General features: G+C 40.1%; 2 protein-coding genes across 3 annotated transcripts; one reads left to right on the plus strand and one right to left on the minus strand.

The window, feature by feature from the left end:
• Positions 1–8,064: 8,064 nt before the first annotated feature.
• LOC138634188 (sodium/hydrogen exchanger 3-like) lies at positions 8,065–23,082 on the plus strand. Its single transcript, XM_069720879.1, has 16 exons — positions 8,065–8,526; positions 15,615–15,917; positions 16,890–17,050; positions 17,735–17,813; positions 18,018–18,195; positions 18,272–18,492; positions 18,630–18,832; positions 19,362–19,451; positions 19,541–19,611; positions 19,693–19,822; positions 19,936–20,081; positions 20,455–20,581; positions 20,773–20,946; positions 21,731–21,785; positions 21,886–21,975; positions 22,068–23,082. Exons 1-16 carry the CDS (start codon positions 8,241–8,243, stop codon positions 22,367–22,369), a joined length of 2,616 nt encoding a protein of 871 aa, XP_069576980.1. The 5' UTR covers positions 8,065–8,240; the 3' UTR covers positions 22,370–23,082.
• Positions 22,918–25,500, minus strand: olah (oleoyl-ACP hydrolase). Of its 2 annotated transcripts, none has more exons than XM_069720901.1 (6): positions 25,370–25,500; positions 25,064–25,202; positions 24,862–24,961; positions 24,098–24,267; positions 23,932–24,014; positions 22,918–23,558 (listed from the first exon to the last, which is right to left on the minus strand). In XM_069720901.1, the coding sequence occupies exons 1-6, from the start codon at positions 25,497–25,499 to the stop codon at positions 23,416–23,418; spliced, it is 765 nt and encodes a 254-aa protein (XP_069577002.1). In that variant the 5' UTR covers position 25,500; the 3' UTR covers positions 22,918–23,415. The 2 variants fall into 2 exon arrangements, with proteins under 2 accessions (XP_069577002.1, XP_069577001.1); XM_069720900.1 differs by having other exon boundaries at positions 25,055–25,202.
• Positions 25,501–25,507: the final 7 nt, after the last annotated feature.

Raw genomic sequence — 25,507 nt, forward strand, 5'->3', positions numbered from 1 at the left:
AGGTAGCAACAGGTAGGCTAAAAAAAAAAAAAAAAAAAAATCCCCATTACCTCCAAAGTGCGCCACATTTTATGGTAAAAATATGCCATTGTGGATGACATGGTAGTAAGTAGTGCCGCTTAAAAAAAAGGTTTCTATTCTGTAAGATGGATTTACATCCCTCTCAATGCTTCACTGAGCCTTTATAAGCCATTAATAGGCTTGGATCTCTGTTTAGCTTGGTGTGTAATTCATTAAAGGTGCAATAAATAAGATTGAAGTCCTTGTAGTACCATTTTGTACTTTAAGAGGTGATAGTGAGTCACTGCAGTCCATCTTTTTGGTCAAATTTGCTGTTAGTTGTAGTTCACTTTTTAGGGCCCGAGCACCAATGGCGCGAAAGCCCTATTGTTATCCAAGCGATTATTATGATTCTCTGTAAACAACTGCATTTTTGGAGGTTTTATCATATTTAAAAACTCATGAAAGTTGGTACACCCATTTCTCCCGGCGAAAAATTTGGTATTTTAGTGGAATCGCGAGTGGGCGTGGCCAAATGGCTCGCCAGCGCGCCCTAAACAGATGTCCCGGCCGCTCCATTTACCTACATGCACGAAATTCGGTGGACACGTGTATCACACTTAGACGTACAAAAAAGTTACATTGCACCATTATGTCAACTCAACAGGAAGTGCACCATTTTGAATTTAGTCGCCATTTTTGGCGATTCGCACATGTTGTACTTTAACGAACTCCTCCTTCAGATTTTGTCGCACCGACTTGAAATTGAGTCTGTGCCCTCTTAACATGTTTGGAATTAAAAGTTATCAAAATAATTTGTTTTCTTCGATCGGTGTGCCGGTGGCCTGACGGCCAAAAAGTGACCCAAAAGTCATGCTATGGCATGTTGTTCAAAAAATGACCGGCATTTTCAAAGTCAAAAATGACTTAAGACGAAGGGGGGAATTGAACCCCAAACCTTTTACTGAGAGTCAGCAGTGCTAACCACTGTGCCACCAATCTTCCCGGGTGATGGGCTGCATTGTGAAAAATCTTTGGCTCACTGCAACCTATAACTCCACCGTCCACAAATATTCATTCAAATGCGACCAAAATTGCCGCAGACATTCTTTGGATAGTAGATATACGTGTTTTCAAGGGGGTCTGCAGTGATATTAAATATCTTCCTGTAATGTGTAGTGATGCAAAACTTTTTCAATTTTTCCAAACGTTTCAACTTCACTAAAAGTTGAATCACCATCAACAGGTGAAATCTGAACCATTAATATCAACCTTGGTGAAGTCGAATCTTTTACCTGTTGAGTTAACCAGACTGTCGGTTGAGTCTCTGGAAGCTCTGAGTGAACTCCGTGAAACACTTTCTCCTGCCGCGATTTCTCCTCCGCCACCGAAGATAGTCCAGCGGTCTACGACGCAGACTCCAAGCTGAAAACGACCTCATGAAGACACGGGTTCGAGCCCCGCCGAGGTAACACACACGGTTCACGGTTTACCCGCCGAGGTAACAGTCACAGTTTACCCGCCGAGGTAACACGCAAGGTTCACGGTTTACCCGCCGAGGTAACATTCACAGTTTACCCGCCGAGGTAACATGCAAGGTTCACGGGTTACCCGCCGAGGTAACATTCACAGTTTACCCGCCGAGGTAACATGCAAGGTTCACGGGTTACCCGCCGAGGTAACACACACAGTTCATGGGTTACCCGCCAAGGTAACATTCACAGTTTACCCGCCGAGGTAACACGCAAGGTTCACGGTTTAGTGTGGGCGAGTCCCCTTAATAAACAGAGAGCAAATCCCTCTAAGGGTAAGCCACACAGGTTCGGGTTTGTACGTGCAGTCATACTAATACCAAACCAAAGGTCAACAACAATACAAAACAAAAAAAAATACAAGTCCAAAAGTGACTTTTTTTTTTTTTTTTTTTTTTTAATATTTCAGACATGATAGAGTATGACACAGAGGTGTTAGAGCAGTTGCTGCACAGTGAGAAGTAACTTGAGGCATGCATGTCAGCTCAGGAAAAGGTCATACTCCAAAAAGTCATGAAAAGTCATCCAAAATATCCAAAGTATGTCGTCCAAAATATTCAAAGAAAAGTCATAGCATGTCGTCCAAAAAGTGACCCAAAATTAATTTTAGTATAGAGTATATTGTATATAGTATATTGTATATAGTATACAGTATATAGTATAGCCAGGGAGATGCGGCTAAGTTTGATGTTTTGCCGTGACACACACAGGAAGTTGATGTTTAATTGTTACTATAACTGATGATTGTAAGGTGTGATTAATTGAAAAATGGTGATTGGTTAAGCCTATAGTTTATGTTATAGCTTTCTTACAGCCACAGCAAACCCATACACTCTGTAAAGTTATACAAATAGCCACTTTTACAAGCAATATTTTACAACTACATATCCAGTCTACAAGAACTGTCGCGAGTGCAGAATGAAACTTCTTTCTTTCTTTACTCACCATCTGCTGTCTCTAGAAGTGGGAAGCAACACCACTGTTAGCTCTGCTTCTGTTTGGTCAAACGTTTCAGCCGTTTGTTTTTGTTTACTGTTCCAGTTATCCTGTCATGTGTCCAGCGTTGGACTGAGGGCAGACCGGCCACTACAGTGACTCACTATCAGGTGCGGGCTGTGCAACACAGTACCCTGACGTCTTTGACTTAAAATCAGGACTGTTATTTGTTCACATTTTGTTAATAGTTTTAGTTAACGTGAATGTTTTAGATTAAAAAATCTTACATATTGCACTTTCAAAATTGCTTAAACAGTACAAACAGTTATTAAAGTACTGTAGTAATAGTTCTTTTTCATTCTCGTTGTGTATGTATGAGATGGTGGGAGTCTCTAGTGGCCATAAAATTACTTGCAGCTTCAATGAGATATACAGAACTTTTTAATGAAAATACACAATATGGATATCTTTGGGCTTAAGATATCACCTTAGTCTTGAATTTGGCTGTGAATAATTGAATAAAACAATCCACATAACCAATTTATTAAGGATAATGAATAATGGCACCTTAAGAACTGGAATATATCTTACAGCTCGATAGAAATAATTCATAAAAATGCTAAATATCCTCCAAAGAAACTGTTCAGCAGTTATGATTGGTGTCATTTGTCCTAAATCCAAAATGTAGATTGAGCTGCAACCCCATTTTTTCTTAAACACAGGAACACATCTAAACAAGTGAAAAGATGCAGTACATCTCCTATTTCAACAAGACGTTTAAATAAGTATAGTAAATATATAAAAGATAAAACACAGGCATCGACGGCTTTAAAGTACAAGGCAGTGCATTGTCAAAGTGTGGTTTTATTTCCTATTGTGGTGGCGGGGTGTGGTTAGCTCAGCTGCAGGGGGTAGAGAGCCTGTCTCCAAGGAACCCCCACAGTAGCTCAGACCTGCTACACTGGTGCCCAAGGGGGGGGGGGGGGGACATGGAGACAGACTCAGACAGATAGCTCAGTCAGACGTTCGGGTGTAAAATGCCTTTATTTGCCCGGCCCACACGACAACGTCTCTGTGCAACCGCGTTCCTCGCCTCCTTCTCACTGCTCCCCTCTATAAGGGAGAGCTCATCAGTTCGTATTCGGCTCAGCTGCGCTCATCACACCTTCCCGGCACCGTTCCCCGAACCACTCCTCCCACTCTCTGCTCCCTGCAGCCGAGCTCACCACACCCCGCCACCACACTCATTATTACTCCTCAGCAGCAGAAGACGTCATGCGTGATTGACCGTAGTGCAGTTCAATTTACAGAGATAAGCGACTAATCTTACAGTCTGATAGTATGAGGCGATTTATTGGGGGGAGGGGAGGAGGGGGGGGGGGCAACATACTGTACATAATAAGTCACCGTTACTGTCACCCGTGTCTGATGTACCATTACAGTATTGATGTGACACCGTGTTGAACCATTTACATTGTAGAGAATCACCTGTTCTTTTACTAACCCACAGGTTGCTGATAAGTATCACACTTGTTCCACATATCAAGGTCACCTTACCGATTGTATGTTTATTAAACATTTCTGTGTCACTTCCCCGAACTGTCAACCCGAAACAAGCTCCATCCGACTGATGTCCGTGCGGGTGCGTTTATTTAACACCCTCTTCTGTCTGCAGGTTGACACCGTAAACACACCGTATGGCGGATGAACGGGTTTGTGGTAACTTTTTTTTATGTTTCAGTCTAAGACCTCCTTGTCCTGTTATCAACGATAATTATAGTAATTTTGATTTGTTGTTTCATACTGAGCTCCCTCCGTTTTGGCAGAAATAGAAACTAAAGAGGATTAAAAACAAATTACATGTGTGTAGTGCTTGTTCACGTGATTTTGTCCAATTTATAAAAAAAAAAAAAAGGCAGAGTCAGAGTGATTCTTCACATTTATTAACAGACACAAGCTTGTCTCATCAATCAATTATAACAAGTACTAAACTAAATATAGTAGAAAACCTGAAAATGATCACAGTCATAGGAACGAGGAAAATCTCCCCCAGGTTTTATTGTCTTTGTGTCTGACTTTTCTGGTTTCTCTTCCTCTCCGTGACTCTGCACTGTCCTCCGGGAACTTTCCCATCCCTTTACCAACAAGTCAGTACTCACGACGATGAGTTGTGTTTTTACAGTATGCTGTTGCTGTATATTTAGAATTGAAGAGTGACATAGTCAGTGTTGTGTTGTGTGTTTCTACTCTATCTAATCTATATTTAGAGCAGAGTTGATCAAAATATTATGTGGATTATTTTAGACTTCAGACTGTTTCATAACAATTTTGTTTGCATTCAATAATTTTAATGCAATATAATATTGCTTGATTCCTTCGTCCCTAAAAAAGAAAAGCAGTAAATTCTCATATTTAAGGAGCTGGAACCAGTGAATTTTGAGATTCTCTTGGTGTTTGAAGGAGGTTACTGACTTTGATGAAGCTGTACTTTTACATATAGCACCGTAATAAGGGGGATTTTGTTTTTTTATGTCTCTGTCCCAACAAACAGTCACGGCTGTGGATGCTTTAAGTTTTCGGGTTGTCCGTCTATCCGTCCGTACGTCTGCCCGTCCCATTCTCGTAAACAGGATATCTCAACAATGCCTTGAGGGAATTCTTTGAAGTCGGTCCGAATGCTCACTTGGTCCCAAGAATGAACTGGGTCAAAGGTCAAAGGTCAATGTAACTTCACGTCCATCCATTATTGTGAAAGTAATATTTCTGGAACACGTGAGAATTTCTTCAAATTTGGCCCAACAAATTAACTTACTCAATGACTGACTGACTCGATTCAGTTGGTCAAGGTTCTCTGTGGCCTAAAAATGTTTCGCAAGAAACACTTTTTTGGCCATGATTGAACGCCATAACTCAGGGACAGACGGGGAGATTGTGACCACATTTCAACTTTAGTTGGATACTGAATCGGTGACATCATCTCGGGCGGCCGCTGTTAAACTTTGGTGATTGAATAGATCTTCTGTGCTGTTGGGTTGAAGCCAAGTTTTAGAATTTGTAGCTTGCAAACTGCAACTTGACTGGTTTACAGAGACATACAACCGTGATAATTCTAGTTTTTCAACATATCTGAACAGCTTTGGAGTGGATTGCCCTGGAATTTGGTGGAGATATTCATAGTGCCGAGAGTATGAATCCAAATGACTTTGATGATCCTCTGATTTTCTTATATAGCGCCACCAACAATCAACGTATCCAGGGAAATATCTCAAAATGGACTATATGGAAGGGCACAACAGATTGTACATGGCTTAGATAATCCCTCACTTTTTCTCTGTCACCATTATGAGCTTGACATTTTTACGTGAAATGTCTGCACTACTTCAAGACATATTTTTCGGTACAGATATTTGTGACCTTTTCAGGATCTTTTGTAATTACTGCAGAAATCGTCTGACTTTTCATTTACTGCTATCATCACGTCACAGTTTTAATTTGTCCAATACATTTTATTCATTGCTAATTAGCTAACGTTAGAATACTTATATACTAACCTACTACGAAGAGCATGGCATATCAGCAGGTTAGCATGTTAGCATTGTCACTGCAAGCATGTTAGCGTGCAGATATTGGCAATTAGTTCAAATTTAGCACTTTGACCACTGAGCCACATAGCTGTGGAATTATGTCTTAATAAGTAATCAATTGATTATCAGATTTTTAATGATTTATTTGTGGAATTTGAAGGAACTTGCCGAATAATAACAGTTCCTCCGCACTTCCTAATTCATTTAGACTTATTGCATTTTTGACTGTTAACAGGGGCAGCCTGGTGTTGATCAGGTTACTTTAGCTAATTTCCTTTTTAATGCCGAACCTCAAAGGTCTAAGGGACGCCTCTCCTTACAGAGACCTCTCTAATTACCCTTAACCTCAGATACACGTTTCGGACCTACCTTGAGTCAAGGTAACAATTGATGTGGCCAGTTTACTCATTAACTGTCAACAGAGCTGTCACGCGAACAGCTTGGATTTCCCTGTAGTTTATGCTGGTGTCCTGAAAGAGAACATCAGCACGAAAGTGACTCTGTAGGTTTCAGAGTGGTTAAATGAGTTAAAAGGAGTCTTATTTCAAAGGACACAGGGTTCAAGGAGATGGAGGAATGATAACTTAACTTGTTCAATTTGATGTATTACTTTCTGAAGATGTCCTATCATTGGTCCTTTTTTTTTTTGTAGTTGGCATGATACCAGTTACAGAAGCCAGAAGGAAGAAGTGATACGATTTTGGTGCAATTGCAGGAACATTATTTTGATTTGTCCTAATCATATTCCCTGAGCTTTCTTGTTTGTTTTTTTTAAATCTAAAACACAGGACAATTTTAATATTTTTTTCTATTTCAATTTGAAATACTTTTGTCTCCTAAATGAAATTTTCACAGATCTGGATTCACAAACTTTTGACATTGTCTTATGAATCCAGAGGCTATGTCAGACTGAAGGCCATCAATTTAATTTCAGTTTGTTTTGACTTGAAGGCTAATACACCAAAGATCTCATTTCTGAATTAAAAGTAGTTAAGTTTTTTGTAAACTGCTGGATTTATGGTTTCTATATGCCCTTATTTACCCACAGTGAGAGAATGAATGAAGTATTCAGAGGTTTAGCCTATAAGAATATGGCTGTTTAGATTGGCTTATATAGCTGTTTAAATTGTAACTAAAGGAATTTTATTCGACCAGGAGGTAAAACTTGAGTAACGACTCGTGGAAAAGAAACCGCACGTCCAATAAGGGCTCATTTCCCGGTTTCTGTCACCTAAACACACATGTATAGTGGCAATGAAGGCTCAACATTGCACTGTTGTGCAGCGTGTCGGGGAGGGGGAGGATGGGAGTGAGGGTGCTCCTTTCTGATAAATGAGACGAACGGGTCAAACCACCTTCAAACTCATCGTTACATGCAGACAATGATACAAGAAAGGGCTCTTCAACTGAATGAAGACACCTTACTTCATTTTTTTAAGCCAGGAAAAAAAAAATTAAAATAGTTTCCCTAAAAATCAATGGGCTGAAGGAATCTTTTAGTTCCTGAAAAAGTAGTTCCATGAAAGTGCAGTTTCAGATTTAACTCCTCTGTGGTTCGGCTGACATCCACTCTTTTACATAATACCCATCTAGTTGTTTGTATAATATGAATGATGGCCAAATTACTGCCAGTAAAAAGTTTAATTATCCTTTAAGTGGATAAACCATTCCAGCATGAACCATGCTCATATCAACCTGTGTAATTTATAATCGCATCAAAAAAAAAAATCTTTTGATACAAGGTTACAATAGGACTTACAGAGTATGCGAAGAAGGAAGTGTTTTGAAAATATTTTTATTGACTCCATCTGAGATGTTTAAGATTAGTGAAAAGAAACTCAGAGCATTCGCAGCGTTAATAAATGACAAGAGCATAAAATCTTTCATTGAGTAAAGTGGGAGAACTCGCTGGTCCGGGTACGAAGTGGGAGGCGACAGAAGAGCATCAGGATGGGCCGAGTTTCACCTGCTTTAAAATGCTGCATCCTTGAGAGACCAGAGAGCAGAGAGGATGCCAGCATGCTCTGGACAGATAAAGATGTGGACGCATGTAGGAACAAAGTAAAGGAGACCTGAGTGGGAAGGAAAGAAATGAGAGATGAGGCTTCAGTCTGAGGCTGACCCGAGCACTTGAGCTGATGGCCTAACTAACAGCTGCCTGAGAGTTTGTGAAACATTTTTCTAAAACATGGCAACTACTTGGCAATTTGCACTTTTTCTCTGCGTGTTGCTGATGGTGTCCAGAGGCCCGAGTCTGGCTCAGGACACACATCCCGAAACTTCAACCGACACTGGTCATGAGGACACCTCGAGCTCGGATTCGGGCACCGGGAACGGGGCGGGTGGTCATGCCGATGGCGGTCATGGAGGGGAGCCCATCACCACCTTGCCTATTGTGACTTGGAAGTGGGACCATGTCTCCACTCCATACCTGGTTGCCCTGTGGATCCTGGTCTGCTGGATCTGCAAACTCAGTGAGTCCCAAGTCCATGGAGGGCTGAACTGTCCTGACTGTCGGGTATCAAAAGCAGCTCAGTGCTTTAGAAAGAGATTTCTAATAGTATATTTAAGGGCTGCAGATAACATTTATTTTTGTTGTTTAATAATATCGTAAAACAAATCTCTCAGCCCAAGCTGACATCGTGAATACTCTTATTTATCTCTGTCAGTAAGTGGAGTACAGAACTAACACTTCTGATTTAAGTGCTTACAGTATTTCAATTCAATTCAATTTTATTTATTGCACCAAATCATAACACACATCATCTCAGGGCCTTTTACATAGTAATGTCAAGACCTGATAGTGTTATAGAAAAACCCAACAATTCTCCTTTGAGCAGAATTTATTCAAATCATTTATCCAAAGAAAATTATAAGTGTTATCTTATCATACTTTATGATTGGCCTACCACATTAACCTGAAAGCAGCATTTTGAAGTTGTACTGGTGACTATGGTGATACTCATTCCTACTTTGGGTAGATTAATCTCTAAAATACGTTGTACATCATATTTTAAAAGCTGATCATACAGTTAGTTACGACTTTGTTAGGTACACCGAACTAAATTTTGTCTAATTACCACATTATATATTTTGTTTGTTTAATCTGTTCAAAAACCGTCAAAGCAACAAGTTTCAAGGCTGGTGTAGTTGCCAGGCAACCAGCAGAGAAGTTAATGTGTTTTAAATTAAACAAACGATATATAATGTTAATTTGTGAGCTACATATTTATCGAGCAGAAATTAGAGCTGTATTGATCTTCTTATCAAATGCTTTGCAAAAAAGTGAAATACTCCTTTAACAAAATATCAAATTAAGTATTTTATTATACAATACTGCAAAAGTCTTGTAAATACAATACAGTTAAGATTGTTTATTGATTATTTCCACAGCTTGGAGTAGTCTGGTACAACAGAAACGTCAGACTGATACTCTGAGCTTCTTGTAGCAAAATCTCCACAGGTAGACAAATCTCTGTCATCTCATGGTATATACAAAGATTAAAGTAATAAAACCCCTCAGCCACTGTCAGCCTACATGGTGTCTAAGATGCCTGTATTTGGGGTTTAAATGCTTGGATTGAATCTGGACTAAATACACGTAAAACAGGAGCTTAAAGAGAGCCTGACCTCTGCTGAATATCACACCTGATGAAGTAGCCTACTTGTCTTGTCCTGTTGCGATCACAAAACATTGTCATTAGCAATTCTTGTATACATAACAAATGCAAATAGGTTGCAGCAGTGTGGACAATGTAAATGAATGACCACGAATGAGTCAATGTGTGTGTGTGTGTGTGTGTGTGTGTGTGTGTGTGTGTGTGTGTGTGTGTGCGCGTATGCGTGTTTGTGTGCACCTCCGCTGACATAAATATGGGACTGTGGCTGTCTGTATATTATGATGCAGAAAGTGACTCTGTGGATGAAACAGTGAAATTGGACACAATCCGATGACTCATGTTGGTTATTGTAGCTGGAGTGCTGGGGAGAGGTGACTTTTAGGTCACTTTAGGCGAGGTTATTATTTAAAATAGAAATAAATGGTGTTAATGTTTTGAAATCTTTGTTTTGCAGTCTTGCAGAAAGAAATATCCCCAAATTTTGTGAGTTGGCGAGCTTAAACACTTTAAAGTTAACTCAACCCAATTTATTTAAATCTAAATTTTTTTTTGAAAGTACAACGCTGTATATACTTTTTTTATAAAAGTTTCTTGAGTTAAAAAAAATCAACAATAACCCGTAATTTTTCAAAATTCCCACACTACCGCGAGGCAATTTGGAGAGTTTACACTTTAAATCCCTTGAACAAAAACATCAGAAAGAGTACCGGCTGTTGAGAAAACAAATATTTACATGAGAATTAGGGGACATCCCTGAAGTGTTACAGTTAAGCCCGCTGCATTAAACTGATTAATTATTACTGGCTTGTAACAAATGTGTGCTGCGGCAGGAAACTATGAGCATGTGTGTAACTTTAAATATGTTTCCACATAACTTTAATTACCTAACCTGTAATGTAATAACCGTACTATTACTACTACTAATAACTTAACTATATATAAATATGTCTATTTATGTATAAATATACTTCTCAATATGTTTGTTAAATATGTTTCTATAATGTATATATACACTTCTTATGAATTGATTGAAACAATTGAAGTTCAGCAGAGAAATCTTACGTGAACCAAACACCAAAAATATAAACGCTGATGACGTTATACTTTACTCATTTCGGTTCTCTCAAGTGCTCACAATGGCCTCAATTTTCTTCAGATCATGTTTCCTCTTTACAGATTTACAATGTGTGCTTTCTTTCATCCGTCTCACTTCTCAAAGTCCCTGTGCTTGGTGCTGATTGAAGGACAATGGACAATAAATGCAGGTTGACTGTGATTGGCTGGAAAACTTCCTTATACTTGAATATCTGGAAGCATTTTATGTAAACAAAGTGGAATTATTCCACTTCTCAACAGGTTAATATCAGTTATTTCAACTTTTTCTGTTGAACATTTACTGTCGCTCTGTGTTGATCTTCTCTGTCTACTTGCCTATGATGCTGCTGATGTTGAAATTCAGGTTTGTTTTACTGTTTAACTCATTTGACCTCAGATTTTCGATTGATCACAGACAAAAACAAAAAAAACATCAGGTGAGTACTGAGTGCAAAGTTTTATGACTTTTGAAAATGACACATTCGATTGAGCGAAGATAGATTTGCCTCAGCAGCTTCACATGACACGCAACATCATTGTGAAGCTGGAGCTTTTCTACCTCCCTGTGTGACAATAGCTTTTATCTGACCTCCTGTTTTCACCGTGAAGTTGACCTCTCTCCACAGTGTACACAGAGCTGTGGCCGTTTCACAATGATTGAAAGGTTTAAGTTAAAGCCCAGCCACCGTTCAGCAGGATTTATTAGTTAATTTGTTAATAAGGCTTCATGCTTGACTGTGCAGACTTGGCAGTTCTTATGAAGAAGATTTATAGCGTTAAAAAGCACAACGAACTTGAAATGATCTTTAAATTATGTAACTGGTCGAACATTCGTAATTAAGTAACATTTGATTAACTCCACACTAAAATAACTAGCTGCCTTTCCCGAATAATATATCTGATGTTTTTGTTGCTGGCGCAAACAGGGGTGTCTCACACCTGTCTGAGTGCTATCACATCATCAAACCAGTCCATCTCACCAATGAGGCTATTGTCCCTTGTCCTGCTCAAACAAGACGGGACTGTTGGCTAAAGAAAACATCCAGTCATAACGTAACAAGTTCAGTGAATCACTGCTCAGGGGAGTAAAATACAGCTTGGTGTAATTGTCTTTTAAAAGATGAGGCTTTGAGGATTTTTATACCGGCAATGAATCAAATTTAAAAAAAAAAAAAACAGCAAGATGTTAAGGCAAAGTGGCAACCTGCCTTAAATCTGGCATTTTGGCCGTGGCCATCTTTTTTTTTTTTTTTGGAGCCAACCCCTAGCAGCTCTCAAACACAACAAAACAAAGCAGCTCCTCTTCCAGCTGTTGGGAGATCATTATCATGTTTTCTAGTGCGTACGTATAGAAGTACGTGTCTGAGGCTTTCAGCCCCAAGACATTTAGTTCTTACCGGAGAATCAATGACTCAGAAATATCGATTTTCAAAGGCTTTAATCTCCTGAAACAGCAAGCTGCTGTTTTTCAGGTCAAAAATCAGTAAATAATGTATTTTTTATTAACTATTTTCATCCATGGATTTATACACTTTGAGTGCAGTACTCTAGTGAAAATTAATGACAGCAGGATGGTGTAAGTGTGATTGACTGAAAATAAACTGAAGTGCCACTCAGTGCAGATTAGAGGCTCATTAATGTGGTTTTATGCCTTGGGTCGTCCATCTGTCCATCCGTTTGTCCATCCCAGGCTTGTGAACGCGATATCTCAGGAACACCTTGGGGAAATGTCCTCGAATTTGGCACAAACCTTTGCTTGGACTCCAGGATGACCTGAAGTGAACAGGTCAAAGGTCAAGGTTACTATGACTTTATATCCGTCACCTCCGTCGCTCTCATTCTTGTGAACACAATATCTCTTGAACTCCTTAAGGATTTTTTTTTTTTAAAGATTTGTCATAATAAGTAGACTCAAAGAGAATCTTAGACTTTGGTGGTCTAAGGTCAAAGGTCACTGTAGCCTCACCAGACAGGTTTTTGTGGCCTCACCAAACAGGACATTTTCAAAGGTCAAAGGTCTTCAGAAAGTCCGGACAGATGTGGATGTGAACTGCAACTTGACTGGTTGGCGGAGGCATAAAACCACGAGTCTGTGATTCTAGTTTAAGTTTTTGGGACAATAGAGCTCTGTGGCACAGACAGATATATATATATATATATATATATATATATATATATATATATATATATATATATATATACTTTACAAACTGTTAACATTTCTCCGAACATGTATAAACGTGTCATTTTTTATTTATACAAACTAAACTTTTGACAAATATATGAATATCACCAGACAGTGACACTTTTTTATAAATGCTAGATATTTAATCATATAACTAATGTCCAAAATTTAAAATCAAAACAAAGCAATAAGCTTGTTAACGGAGTCATCGCTCCATGTTTGAATAGTAGCAGTTTATATGGTAAACGGTAGAAGACAGCTTTCTCATTTCTCACATCTCAAGAGAGTCTTTAACCAAGATTGAGAAACATCAGTGTCAATCATTACTGAGGTATGAAGCCAGTGGCAATGTTTACACACACACACACACACACACGTACAAATTGTGTTGAATGGATGCGTTAAGGACCAGAGATCACCAACAAAGCAGTGACTGATGAATGTTTCAAGTGTGACTGGATAACCACGTTTTTTTTTTTTTTTTTGCAGTCACTTCCCCCTTTTTTTTAGTTCTCCACCCTAATTCACACAGTCACACACAACCTTGACCACAGAGGAGATGTCGTACATATAAAAGGCCGAGTCCAGGATTTTGTGCACTTCTGAATTCACCGCTGACCACAAACTGTGGGAGGATACAAAAGTCAGAGACGGGGAAGGAAAGATGGAACACTAGAGGAGACTGAGTCGTGAAAAGATAGTGATAGTAAACAGAAGTGAGTAAGACAGAGGAAGTTCAACAAAAAATTAAGGGATAAGAAGTGCAACACACTGTCCAGCAGCAGAGTCTGGCCTTGGTACAGACCGTTTTACCTCCTTGACATCTGATGTTGTTCGGGCACAAGACGAAGGACGTTTCTCTCTTTTGGAGTGTGGCTTCTCTTTTTCTATTTGTTTTTATATATTCGACCAAATGCAACGCTGTGGATACATGCGCCTCTGGCTGTTGGGGTCAGTGCTTCTGATCTGCTTCGTCTCCTCTGTGATGGGTGAAGCGGCGCTGACGCATCAGGAGTCCCACGTGAAGTCGTCACAGCCGAGATCGAACTTCAGTCAGCCTGAACACGGCCACGAGTCCGGCATCTCAGGAATACCCGTGGTGACCTTTAAGTGGCACCATGTGGAGACCCCTTATCAAGTTGCATTATGGATATTGGTGGCTTTTTTGGGTAAATTAGGTACGTAACACAAATTGCCGGGTGTGAATGCGCTGGAAAAAGTGTTATGTTTGTTTGTAAGATGATAGATATGGATTACAATTGACTAGTGATGATATGAGGTGAGACGAGAAGTCAGGAAATGTCAGTATGTTAAAGTTATATCAGTTTGTTTGTCAATGTTGCAGTCGAACAAATTCTTTTGTCGAAGAAGATAATAATGAGCTATTTTTAACTTGAGGTAAGTTAAATACAGCTTTGCCCTCTTGTCAAACACTGGGGAACTCTTACCACATGTAAGCATACGCATGATTGACTTTCAATGCAAAGCTTTCTCAAAATGTCTTTTATGAAACTTTCTGTGAAAGAAGGGAGAACTTTAACATATTTTTACCTTTATTTTTTTTTTCAAGACATGGAAAACTTTAGTTCTTTTAAATCTTTTAAGTGTTTTTTCATAAAATTAAATATTCATGTCTAACTACTATTTTAGACAAATGTTTAATGCTCAAGTCGTCATGCAGCTGATCTGCTTCATCAGGACTGTGCACATGTGGTTTGATCAGCTGGTGACATAAACGATTGACTTAACTACTGCCGTCATGTTTTGATTCAAAAATATCACATACACTGGAAATTGCACAGAAATTGCGCCAATTTCAATCCAGTGAGAAGCAACACAAAAAATAAAAAGCACAAATACAGAAATTTGACTGCGATATGACTCCAACATGTAACAAATCGTGGCAGCCTGTTATCAAAGTGGCATGCTGTTCCAGAGGACAGAGGAGTTTCTTCTGTTCTTAGCTTTTTTTTGCACATTTGCACTGTGATTGGCAAGAAGTTTACACTTTCTAGAATCATTTCAATGTATAACATTTGATCTTAAAACTTTGTGCACTCAAAAGAACAAAACTCCCGCTAAATGTAAGCAGGTGGTAATTCATTATATTGAATTCTGAAGTTATCTAAGGTGCTGAAAGGATCATCTCGGATTAAAATGAATTCTTTGGGCTCCACACACTTAAACATATATAAACAGAGCAACAACAAAAATACTGCACACTAATTCCTTTAACTTTATGTTCAACTATTTTTAAATGGAAAATGTTAGCATAACAAAAGTGTAGCCCCATGTTGTGGAAAAAGAAATAAAAATTTCTGAGGTGTGTGTAATGTCAAGAATACATTTAATTGACACTTTGTCAGTCCATTAAGTCCAGTCACCCCAAGCAAAGTCTTTCAAATTTCACATGTCCCCACATGCCAGTTAATGATATGCCCAGAACAAAACGTTTCTTAAACCAGTGTGACAATTGATCATTACACATCAAAGGAGTTTTAGATTTATGGTTTAGTTACAATGCAATGTGAGTTTAAAATGTTGCCAATGCCAACTGGAAAGCAGGCAGAGAATTTAGTTGTATGGGTTATTATAAATCTACAAGTTCAGGAACCCGCTGGAGAAACCCGTTACATAATTTTTTTTTCTCTTCTCTTCTCAGTCATCGAGGCCAACCACCATGTGACCAATATCATCCCCGAGAGCGCCCTGCTCATCTGCTTCGGTTTCATTTTGGGTGGGATTATCTGGGGTGCAGACGGGAAGCAGACCTTCACGCTGACCCCGACAGTGTTCTTCTTCTTCCTGTTGCCTCAAGTCATCCTGGACGCCGGCTACGCCATGCCAAACAAGCTCTTCTTCAGCAACATGGGGGCCATCCTGGTCTACGCCGTCATCGGGACCTGCTGGAACGCCGCCAGCTTGGGGCTTTCGCTGTGGGGGTGTCACAAGGGAGGAGCCATGGGTAAAAGAGGCTTTCCAGTTCATTTCCTTTCACTTCCTGCCACTTAAACACCCACAGAGAAAAAGGTCAATCACACTCTGGGATATTCAGACCAAGGAAGTACTTTCTGCTTTTAAGAGGATATGTGTGGTGGGCTGTAAAACAGAGAAAGGAATTACTGAAAATGACAATGTAAACTACCTGTGTACAGGAGTGTCCATGAGGGGAGGGACTAGTGAGATGCCCTTTGACCTTTGGCCACCAAACTCTTACTGGTCCGTCCCTGAGTCCCAGTGAACGTCTTTGCCAAATTTGAAGAAATTCCCTTAAAGTATTCCTTAGATATCATGTTCACAAGAATAGGATGAATGGAACAAACGTGAAGTCACAGTGACCTTTGACCTCCAAAACTTAATAAGTTCCTTATTTTGTCCAAGTGAACATTTGTGCCAAGTGCAAAGAAATTAACTTGAGGAATTCCTCACGAGAATGGGACTTAACCTTTGACCCCCAAAATCTAATCAGTTCATTCTCGGGACGAAGTGAAAATTTGTTGCCAAATTTAATGAAATTCCCTCGAAGCATTAAGACTCACTGAGGCATAAAAATCGTAGAACGAAAGGTACTCCACAGAACTCCAGAACTTCACTGGGAATCATCAAGTTTTAAAGTTTTCTTCAATATCAAAGTGCTGCAGTCACAGTTTTATAGCTATATCACAGACAGGTTTTAAATGGTGTTAAATTGTAAATAAATAAAACAAAAAAACAACCACAACAAAAAAAAAATGACCATTGTCAGACTTTAAAACCACCTAATAAGGGTGAGAAACTTCTTATTTGATGAGAGAGACCGGAGAGAGGTTTGAGGTGGTGATACAACTAATAATAATGAATGCTGGTACCAAATTTAACGGCAGTTCATTCAAATATTTGAGTGTGACCCAAAGAGATAGATTAATAAAAGCCAGATTTCATGTATCTCCTGCTGTAGGTGACCTGGACATCGGTCTGCTGCAATATCTTCTTTTCGGCAGTCTGATCGCGGCCGTAGACCCCGTAGCTGTCATTGCCGTGTTCGAGCAAGTCCACGTCAATGAAGTCCTCTTCATCATGGTGTTTGGAGAGTCGCTGCTCAACGACGGCGTGACAGTGGTTCGTATGCTACAACAGCACACAGTTTCCGGGTTTTCTGAGACATCCGTCCGAGGAAAAAAAGCGCTCGAACCATATGAGGTGTAGAGAATTCAAATATTCTGCACTTCAAAGTAAGAACCTGTAGACTGAGGTCTCGTCTCCTTGCCTGAACTAAACCATCTCCGGTCATTTGATGTGCTTTTTGAGGTGGTTGATCTCAACAGAGGTTTTTCTTTGAATCACAAAATTCCACTTTATTCACTGCTGAAAGTGCATTGAGGAGTGGATGGGAATAAAAAGGAATTACCTTTAGTTTTTAAAAACCTTTCTAATAATGTGTTTTAGACTCAAAGAACGGTGCTGGGTAATAATGAGCCCCAAAATATGAAAAAAATATCTGCACAGTACTGTCTTGTTGGCAGTCCTTCTTTCATTCTACATGGAAATGATAATGTTTTTACCCTAATTGGTCTCATGTAACGGTAAAGGTGTGATCCCCAGCTGTATGTCTGAGCTCTGTGAACTAAGGGAAATAAATGCTGTTCTAAGGCAATTTAAAAACAGGATAGTTTTTATTTTTCTTTGTAAACAGAAAGGCCCAAAAAAAAAAATCTGAAATTGTATTCCCAAAACAAAACGAAATTATCTAGCTAACAAACAAGAAGAAAGCATTTCTTATTTATTTTCTCCGTCTTCTCTCAGGTGCTCTTCAATGTGTTTGATTCTTTTGTGTCGCTGGGAGGATCCCAAATTGATGCCGTGGAGATCATTAAAGGAATAAGTAAGATGTGACATTTGTTTACTCATTATTATAACAAGGAAGAATGTAAATATGCGTGTAGTGTAACAGCTCCTGGACACGGCTTGGGTTTGATTTTAGAGCTGCAGTATGGATGCAGGTATTTTTACATCAGGCTTCAAAAATAACATTAACCAGAGTAATGTTGGATTACTTTTTGTTGCCTTTCTCTCTCTCTCTCGACAGTTTCCTTCTTTGTGGTGGCATTCGGCGGTTCTCTTGTGGGCTTTGTGTTCGGCCTGCTGATCTCTCTTATAACCAAATGCACCAAAAAAATCCAGATCATTGAGCCCGGCTTCGTGTTCGTCCTGGGATACCTCGCCTACCTGACCGCCGAGATGCTCTCCCTGTCTGCCATCCTGTCGTCAGTAATCCGTGAAAGACATCTCGTTTGTTTCTGTGTCCGTGTCCGAGCTTATTGGTGTGTTTCTGCTCTGTAGGATCCTCTTCTGCGGGATGTGCTGCCAGAAGTACATCAACGCCAACATGGACGAGAACTCCGTCAGCACGGTCAGATACGTCATGAAGGTTTTTGCCAACGGATCGGAAACCATCATCTTTGTTTTCCTCGGCATCTCCGCCATCGATAAGACAATCTGGGTCTGGAACACTGGCTTCATCCTCCTCACGCTCTTCTTCATCTTCATATATAGATTCATTGGTGAGATTTTGTCGTCTGCTGTCAGCTTTGAGCGAAACTCAATCTGATGTCAAAGGTCACGATGCAGACTGTGTGTGTAAGTGCGTGTGTGTGTGTGTGTGTGTGTGTGTTATAAACAGTATGTGTGTGTGTTGCAGGAGTCTTTTTCCTCACCTGGATCCTGAACAGGTTCCGGTTGGTCCCCGTGGAGTTGATAGATCAAGTGATCATGAGCTACGGTGGCCTGCGAGGGGCTGTTGCCTACGGCCTCGCTACGATGCTGGATGACAACAAGATAAAGGAGAAGAACCTGATGGTCTGCACGAGTCTCATTGTTGTGTACTTCACTGTCATTATCCAGGTAACCACTTATCTGCCTTGTTAATTACGATGCGATACGATACGATACGATACGATACGATACGATACGATACGATACGATACGATACGATACGATACGATACGATACGATACGATACGATACGATACGATACGATACGATACGATACGATACGAAATGATACGATACTTTATTGTCCTCGAGGAGAAATTTTTCTTGGGCAAGCATTGCTGCATTCGATATAATTCTGTATTTTGGACGTAAAATAACATTATTCCTAAGAAACATACATGCATGTGCCATAAATAGCGAAGTTTAAGTTAAAAGAGACTGCACATAAAAATACACAATACGTTCCAACACTTAAGACACATTGCACAAATGGGAATACATTTCAAGGCTTGAAAAAAAAACAGCAGTGTATACAAACTTAAAAACGAAATATTATATATATAAGCTAATATAGTATGCAGGTACATTTATGTGTTGCTGCTTAATCACACAGTAGCTTCATTTTGCAAATTTTTGATCGACGCTCTTTCTGCCGCAGGGAATAACGATGAAACCTCTGGTCAATTGGCTAAAAGTGAAGAGAGCTGCGGTGTCGGAGCTCACAATCATAGAAAAAGTGCAAAACAAGGTAAACTTTGTCAAGTTTTTGCAGAAACAACCAGCAGGAGCTGCTTTGCTGTCCAGTTATTACGGAGTCTTTCTCTTCTTGTGCTTCAGGTGTTTGATCACATGCTGGTTGCCATAGAAGACATCTCGGGACAGATTGGACATAACTACATGAGAGACAAGTATGTGAAGACATTTGAAGTGATTTGAAATTTCTCGGCCGTTTGAATAAAGCGGCACCGATCTGTTTTCTTGCTGCGAAGGTGGAATCATTTTGAGGAGAAATGGATGTCGAGAATTTTGATGAAGCCGTCGGTGAGGAAGAGCCGCGACCACCTCTTCAAAGTCTTCCATAAACTGAACCTCCAGGATGCCATGAGCTATGTGAAAGAGGTGACGATCACACTGCATGTTGGCAACATTTTGCTGCTGGATTTGATTATATTTTGTATCACATATGTGATTGCAGCTGCTAAAAGAAGTTCTCCCGTCTTGCTTTGTTGCAGGGAGAGCGAAGAGGCTCTCTGGAGTTTATCCGCAATGAAAATACCTTGATTGACTTCAAGAAAAAGTTCGAGGTCGACTACTCGGAGGTCATGCCTGACATCATGGCCGACATGTCAGAGGATAGCGGTGCAATGTCCGCTGCGAGGTGAGCTTCTGCCCGATTCACAACACAATCCCAGCAGAGCTGAAGTGTACAAGCCTGAATGTGCTCAGTTGATGTTGAATTATTATTCACTGAAAAACACTCGGGGTCATTTCATCATTTTAATTTGACATCTAAATTTGAACGTTGAGATATATAAACCATACTAACTATCCAGAGCTAGAAGAGAAGTGCTGATGTACAACCATCAATTCAACAGATCTGTTCAGACACTGCACCCTGCTGGCCCCAGCGACTCACAGCATTTCAAAGCAGTAGAAATGATCTTACCCTGTTTATCACAGAAGCCTAAACTGGTCGTGTAATTTGACAGTGTGGTATCGCATCAATTAGCTGACGTGCTTGGTTTTCCCAGCCAAAGAGACCCTGTGCCATCGGTGAGCTTAGAAATGCACGAGCAGACCATGAAGGGTACGAGAGAAAGAGAGGACATCAACACTCACCACCTCCTGCAGCAGCATCTCTACAAGGGCAGGAAACAGGTAAACAAGTTCAGTCGCATTACTGTACCCTCAAAAAAGATGCAGCGTAGGAAGCAGCGTTGCCCTCCTCGTGTAAAACTGCTTATAGCGGTTCATCAAAAAGAAATAAAAGAAAAAATGATAATAAAGTTTCTGAATGAGTAACAAATTGTTGTCTCTTCCATTTCTGCATCTCATGTTTTGGTCTGTAGCATCGGCACCGGTACAGCCGCAGCCATTTCGATGTCAACAAAGACGAGAGTGAAGTGCAGGAGATCTTCCAGAGAACCATGAGGACCCGTCTGGAGTCCTTCAAGTCGGCAAAGATGGGCTTCGCTCCGCTGAAGACGATTTCCAAGCACTCAAAGAAAGAGCAGCAGCAAAAGGTCAGAGCGTCAGAATTTATTTCTGTATCTTGCTGTCCTTGTGTGAGATGGGATGAAAAAAACCAAATGGTTTATTTTCTGCAGTTTGCAGATGTGTTTGGCACAGACAATGCAAAACCTCCTCAGACATTTCTACATTCATTTCTGATTTCTATTTCACTTCAATGCACAGAGAACGAATGTGTTTTAGGATGCAGTTCTTGAAATTTGTCTTTTCATGAACATCCACCCAGAACGCCAGTCCCTGCTGGGCCAATGTTGGATGAATAGTTTTATATTTGCTTTATAACATATTTTGTAAATATCTAAATAAATCCTCGTCTACATTTGTTTTTGTTTTTTCATTTTTTAAAAGTCTTAAATTCTCTGTCCTGGATTAATATTCATAGGACGGTTAATGCTTTGTTTTGCTCTCTGAAGTTCTCGGTTTAAAGTTAACTTGTTTTTTCTATTACAAAGTACTTCATAATATCTTTTAGCATTTTTTCTTTTTTGGATTTTTTTTTAAAATTTTTTTTTTACCACTTTATTGATACAATGTTTTGTATCGTGGTTTGTGGTGAAACATCATTTGATATTTAAGAACTTAGATTTAGCTTTTTGAGTTTTGCAGGAAAACCAAATGTTATTTATTAAAGTAATGTATCAAAAGAAATAATTTTGCCATCATCACTAATATCCAAAAATTCCAAGTGTTAGCCAGCCCTAACGGTCAGGACGTGTGAGTTACGACTTTGATGTCCACTTTTTGTTTCAGACTAAATGACTCCTCTTCCTGTTACAGATGCCAAATGGAAAGTCGATGGACAGGAGTAAAAGCTCCCATTATGGTGATGAAGGTTTGTGTCCGTCTGTCAGCTTTAAAAAAAACAAAAACAAAAAAAACTGTAAACACTCAGGGGACACTGAGCACTTCATGAAAGCTTTTTTCTTTTCTAGATTTTGAGTTCTCAGAAGGAAACAACGCGTCCGGCTTCAACCCGTACTACAGTTCAATCATCCCCATGAGAGTCTCCTACACAGCGGGAGGTAAAATAAACCCACCACCTGGTCCTCTCATCATAAAACCCTCCAACTCTGTCATCTCTAATTGTTTTTTTGTTTTTTTTTCTTTCATCCAGCTGGAATAGAGAACCCGGCCTTCATGCCGGACCTGGAACCGGTGGCACCGGTGCAGATCCCTCCCTGGCTGGCGGAGGCCGAGCTCGACAGCAGCATGGTGGCTCCGTCGCAGCGGGCCCAGCTGAGGCTGCCGTGGACGCCCAGCAACCTGCGCCGCCTGGCTCCTCTCCGCATCAGCACGCGCTCCACCGACTCCTTCATGCTGGCCGACGCTCCTGCAGCTCAGCAGGGGGTTGACCAGCCGCCGCCCCAACCGCCACCACCTCCTCCTTCTTCTTTCCACCGAGACGGCCACATGTAGCAAGATCCCCCCCCCCCCCCCCCGCCACCCTCTCCACTCTCTCCAGCTGCCTTCAACCTGGCTGCCAAAGACACAAAATCTAACCTCAGACTTTGCACCGTCGACTCTCCGAATATTGACTAGGGAATGTTTTCTTTTCCATTGTTTCCAGACAAAACGTTGATAGTCTCACAACCTTTGTGCTACTGGTGGAGCCTCTGTTGTTGCTCTTCGCTGCAGACCGTGTGCGCACATTGGCGTGTTATTCACCAGAACATGTTGAACATTGGCACGCTGTTTATTCTCCTCTGGTTCATAGTAAACCTGAAATTAAATATCAGTCCTGAAGGAATTTCTTATCCCTGAATATGATGTAAAAAAAAAAAAAAAAAAAACTTTCTCCAGCTGTGTAGATATTGTGTAGATAAAGTTAATAAAAAGGGCAATTTAATTATAGTGATTTAAAATCAGTTCCAAATCTGTAATCTGAATGTGTGTTTTCTCAGAGCTGTATTTGAGGTTGAATATTAAACTAGAAGAGTAAAAAAACATTGTAAAAATATCACATGTATGATAAAGAAATATTATATTTATTCACAAATGAAGTTTGTAACGTATGTATATGTCCACCATCTCAAATTTGCAAACAGTTCCTCCGGCAACTGTCCAGGCATTGTGTTTTTTTGACTTTATGCATTTAAAACGAGAATTTAGAAATAAAAGTCAGGAATGTTTTTGTTTCTGTGGAATCAATTTTCAAACCTGAACTACATGACCAAAAACAAAACAGGGCAGGAGAAACAACACATTTTATAGTGTTTGTTTACATGTAAATTTGGACCATCATCATAATAATGATTTTTTAATTATAAACTCTGAAGAGGTGCCTTTCAGAAGAGAACAAGATGATGACTTTATCTAAAAGAAGTCAAGAACAGGAACCAGTTTATGTTTCAGTACAAAAAACAGGGCTGTACTTATTCAATTAGGAGGCAGATAGTTTAAACACAGTTAAATCACCATGCTAAATTAGTAAAACACAGATACTGTGCAGCAATTGTACGTCATTATAAATAGTCCATTTCTGCTGTTTCCAAGTGCTTTGTGACGTAGTCCAAAATAATTTTTTCATTCTCGGAGTCCTTCAGGTAGAAATGAGAGCCATCGAACATCCTGACGGTGAAATCTCCCGATGTGATGTCGTTCCAAGCTGTTCACAAAATACAAGGAGGGCATTGATTAGGACAATGAACACTGAGTCATTCTTCCCTTCGCTGTTTGAGCACGTACAGCCTCTGCTTGTTGTCTTGGAGCAAGATTCGTTTTTTCTGCAGGATAGTTCTCAAAGATGGAGGTCGTGTGATCTTGACTCTGAGGCACTCTGCGATGTGCACCGTTTCTATCTGGCACTAAATCAATATTTTGTTTTTTTTTTTTTTCCTTCCAGGCCGTCCACCTCCCAACTTGTTTAATTAAAACGAATTTGCAGGGTCAAAAACCTCCGTGATTTCTGCTACCGAGCATCATGACAACCACATCAGCCCTGTCCATCACGGGGTCCTGCAGGACACTAAAGCACTGACCTTGTAAGTCATGAGGAATGTCGTCCTTTCCATCAAAACATGTGACGGGGCAGGAGAGAAACGGACCGTCCGGCTTGTCGTACCTGCAGGAGAGGCCGCGGGTCCAATCACCGAAAACACTCACTCGGTTTCAAATGTGACTTCGGGAACATGGTTTCCAGCCCACCTGTAGTTCTCCACGACGTGCAGGTCAGCTTTCAGGGCAGGCAGGAAGAGCTTCAGGACTTCAGGGTTCGCCAGCAGCTCAGGAGGAGTTCCTCCAATCGAAGTCATCCACTTGAGAAAATCGTCGTCCGACAACTCGCTTCTCTTTGGAGCTTTGATGCGAATCTCTGACTGAAAGACAAAGAAAAACACAACGTGTCGTTTACACGGTTACACATCATCAACGCCCAACCCTTGTCTTGTGTTAAAGGGGCCAAACTTACAGGTGTTTAACTTTTCTTCATTAATGTTATCAAAGGTGTTTATGGAGGAAGATGTTTAAATGACCTCTGGATTTTAACAATATTTATAGTTGTATTATATCAATATATATTGTAATATTCACAGATGTATGTATATTGAAACTGGATGTTGTTTGAGGCATTGAATTGATAAAAATAAAATAAATAATTATTATTTTTTTTAATTTTTATTAGGCGGTATTATAATAAAGGCAATCCTCATCTAAGGGCAGGCAATTTGTGGTATAAATGCAGCGTGTGGGTGTTCGGTTTTGTTAAATCGTACAATGATTTAATACTTAAAAAGAAAACAAAATCCAATATTTAAACTCAGCCTCAGAGAACAGGTTTACCTCCTTATCGAAGTAGCCATAGCAACTAAAAATGATTTGTTCAGCAAATACTTAAATGTCAGAAAAATTGAATCCAATAAGAGGCCTATGTAAGATAGTTTTGTCGAGTGATACTGTGTGTGTTTACGTACATAAGGTGCAGAAGCACCGGACAGAAAGATGTGAACCGGTTCGATGCTGTGAAGTTTCTTCAGAGCGTCTGCAACTGCGAAGCTTGTGAAGGCACCAAAACTAAAAAAAAAAAATTAAAAAAAAGATCAGAAACGGATTTTGAACACAAATGCAAAAGAGAAAACTGCAGAGCTGGTGCTATTCGGCTCTCACCATACATACCTGTGGCCAAAGAGAGCAAAGGGCTTCTCCTTCAGCACCGGCAGCAACACGTCAACAACTTCATCCACGATCTGCTGCATGCTCTGAAAGAATGACTCCTTGGCTCGACTCTCTCTGCCTGGAAGTTTGACAGCGAACACTGAAAGTGACAGAAAACATGTTCCAAAAAAGGAAAAACATTTCCAGCAACAAGGCTGCGCAGAAGATTAATGGGTGCATCTAAAATAGAGTGAATACTGGAGTAAACAATTTGGGATTAACAGTGCAAAAATGCCCCCCCCCTCCCAGGTGTTCCAGATGTGTCACCTTCGATAGAGCTGTTGAGTATGTTCCCCCAGCGAGCATAGTGTATGGAGCCTCCACCTGCCCAGGAGAAGCAGACCAGCCTGGCCACAGCCTCCGGCCTTTTCTTGAAACAGTTGATCACCTTCTCCATCCTGATTT

This window comes from Brachyistius frenatus, unplaced genomic scaffold (assembly GCF_029030835.1).
Source record: "Brachyistius frenatus isolate BFR_SWC_R1_liver_20210118 unplaced genomic scaffold, ASM2903083v1 Contig_253, whole genome shotgun sequence".
NCBI classification, from domain to species: Eukaryota; Metazoa; Chordata; class Actinopteri; family Embiotocidae; genus Brachyistius; species Brachyistius frenatus.

Bases quoted from the DNA above. Each gene is read 5' to 3' on its own strand.
- LOC138634188 (XM_069720879.1), top strand. From the start codon at position 8,241: ATGGCAACTACTTGGCAATTTGCACTTTTTCTCTGCGTGTTGCTGATG. The intron at 15,918-16,889 runs GTAAAAGAGGCT...CTCCTGCTGTAG, and splicing joins TCACAAGGGAGGAGCCATGG to GTGACCTGGACATCGGTCTG. The intron at 17,814-18,017 runs GTAAGATGTGAC...CTCTCTCGACAG, and splicing joins GGAGATCATTAAAGGAATAA to TTTCCTTCTTTGTGGTGGCA.
- olah (XM_069720900.1), bottom strand. From the start codon at position 25,499: ATGGAGAAGGTGATCAACTGTTTCAAGAAAAGGCCGGAGGCTGTGGCC. The intron at 25,203-25,369 runs GTGACACATCTG...TGTCACTTTCAG, and splicing joins ACTCAACAGCTCTATCGAAG to TGTTCGCTGTCAAACTTCCA. The intron at 23,559-23,931 runs GTCAGTGCTTTA...TTTTGTGAACAG, and splicing joins CATTCCTCATGACTTACAAG to CTTGGAACGACATCACATCG.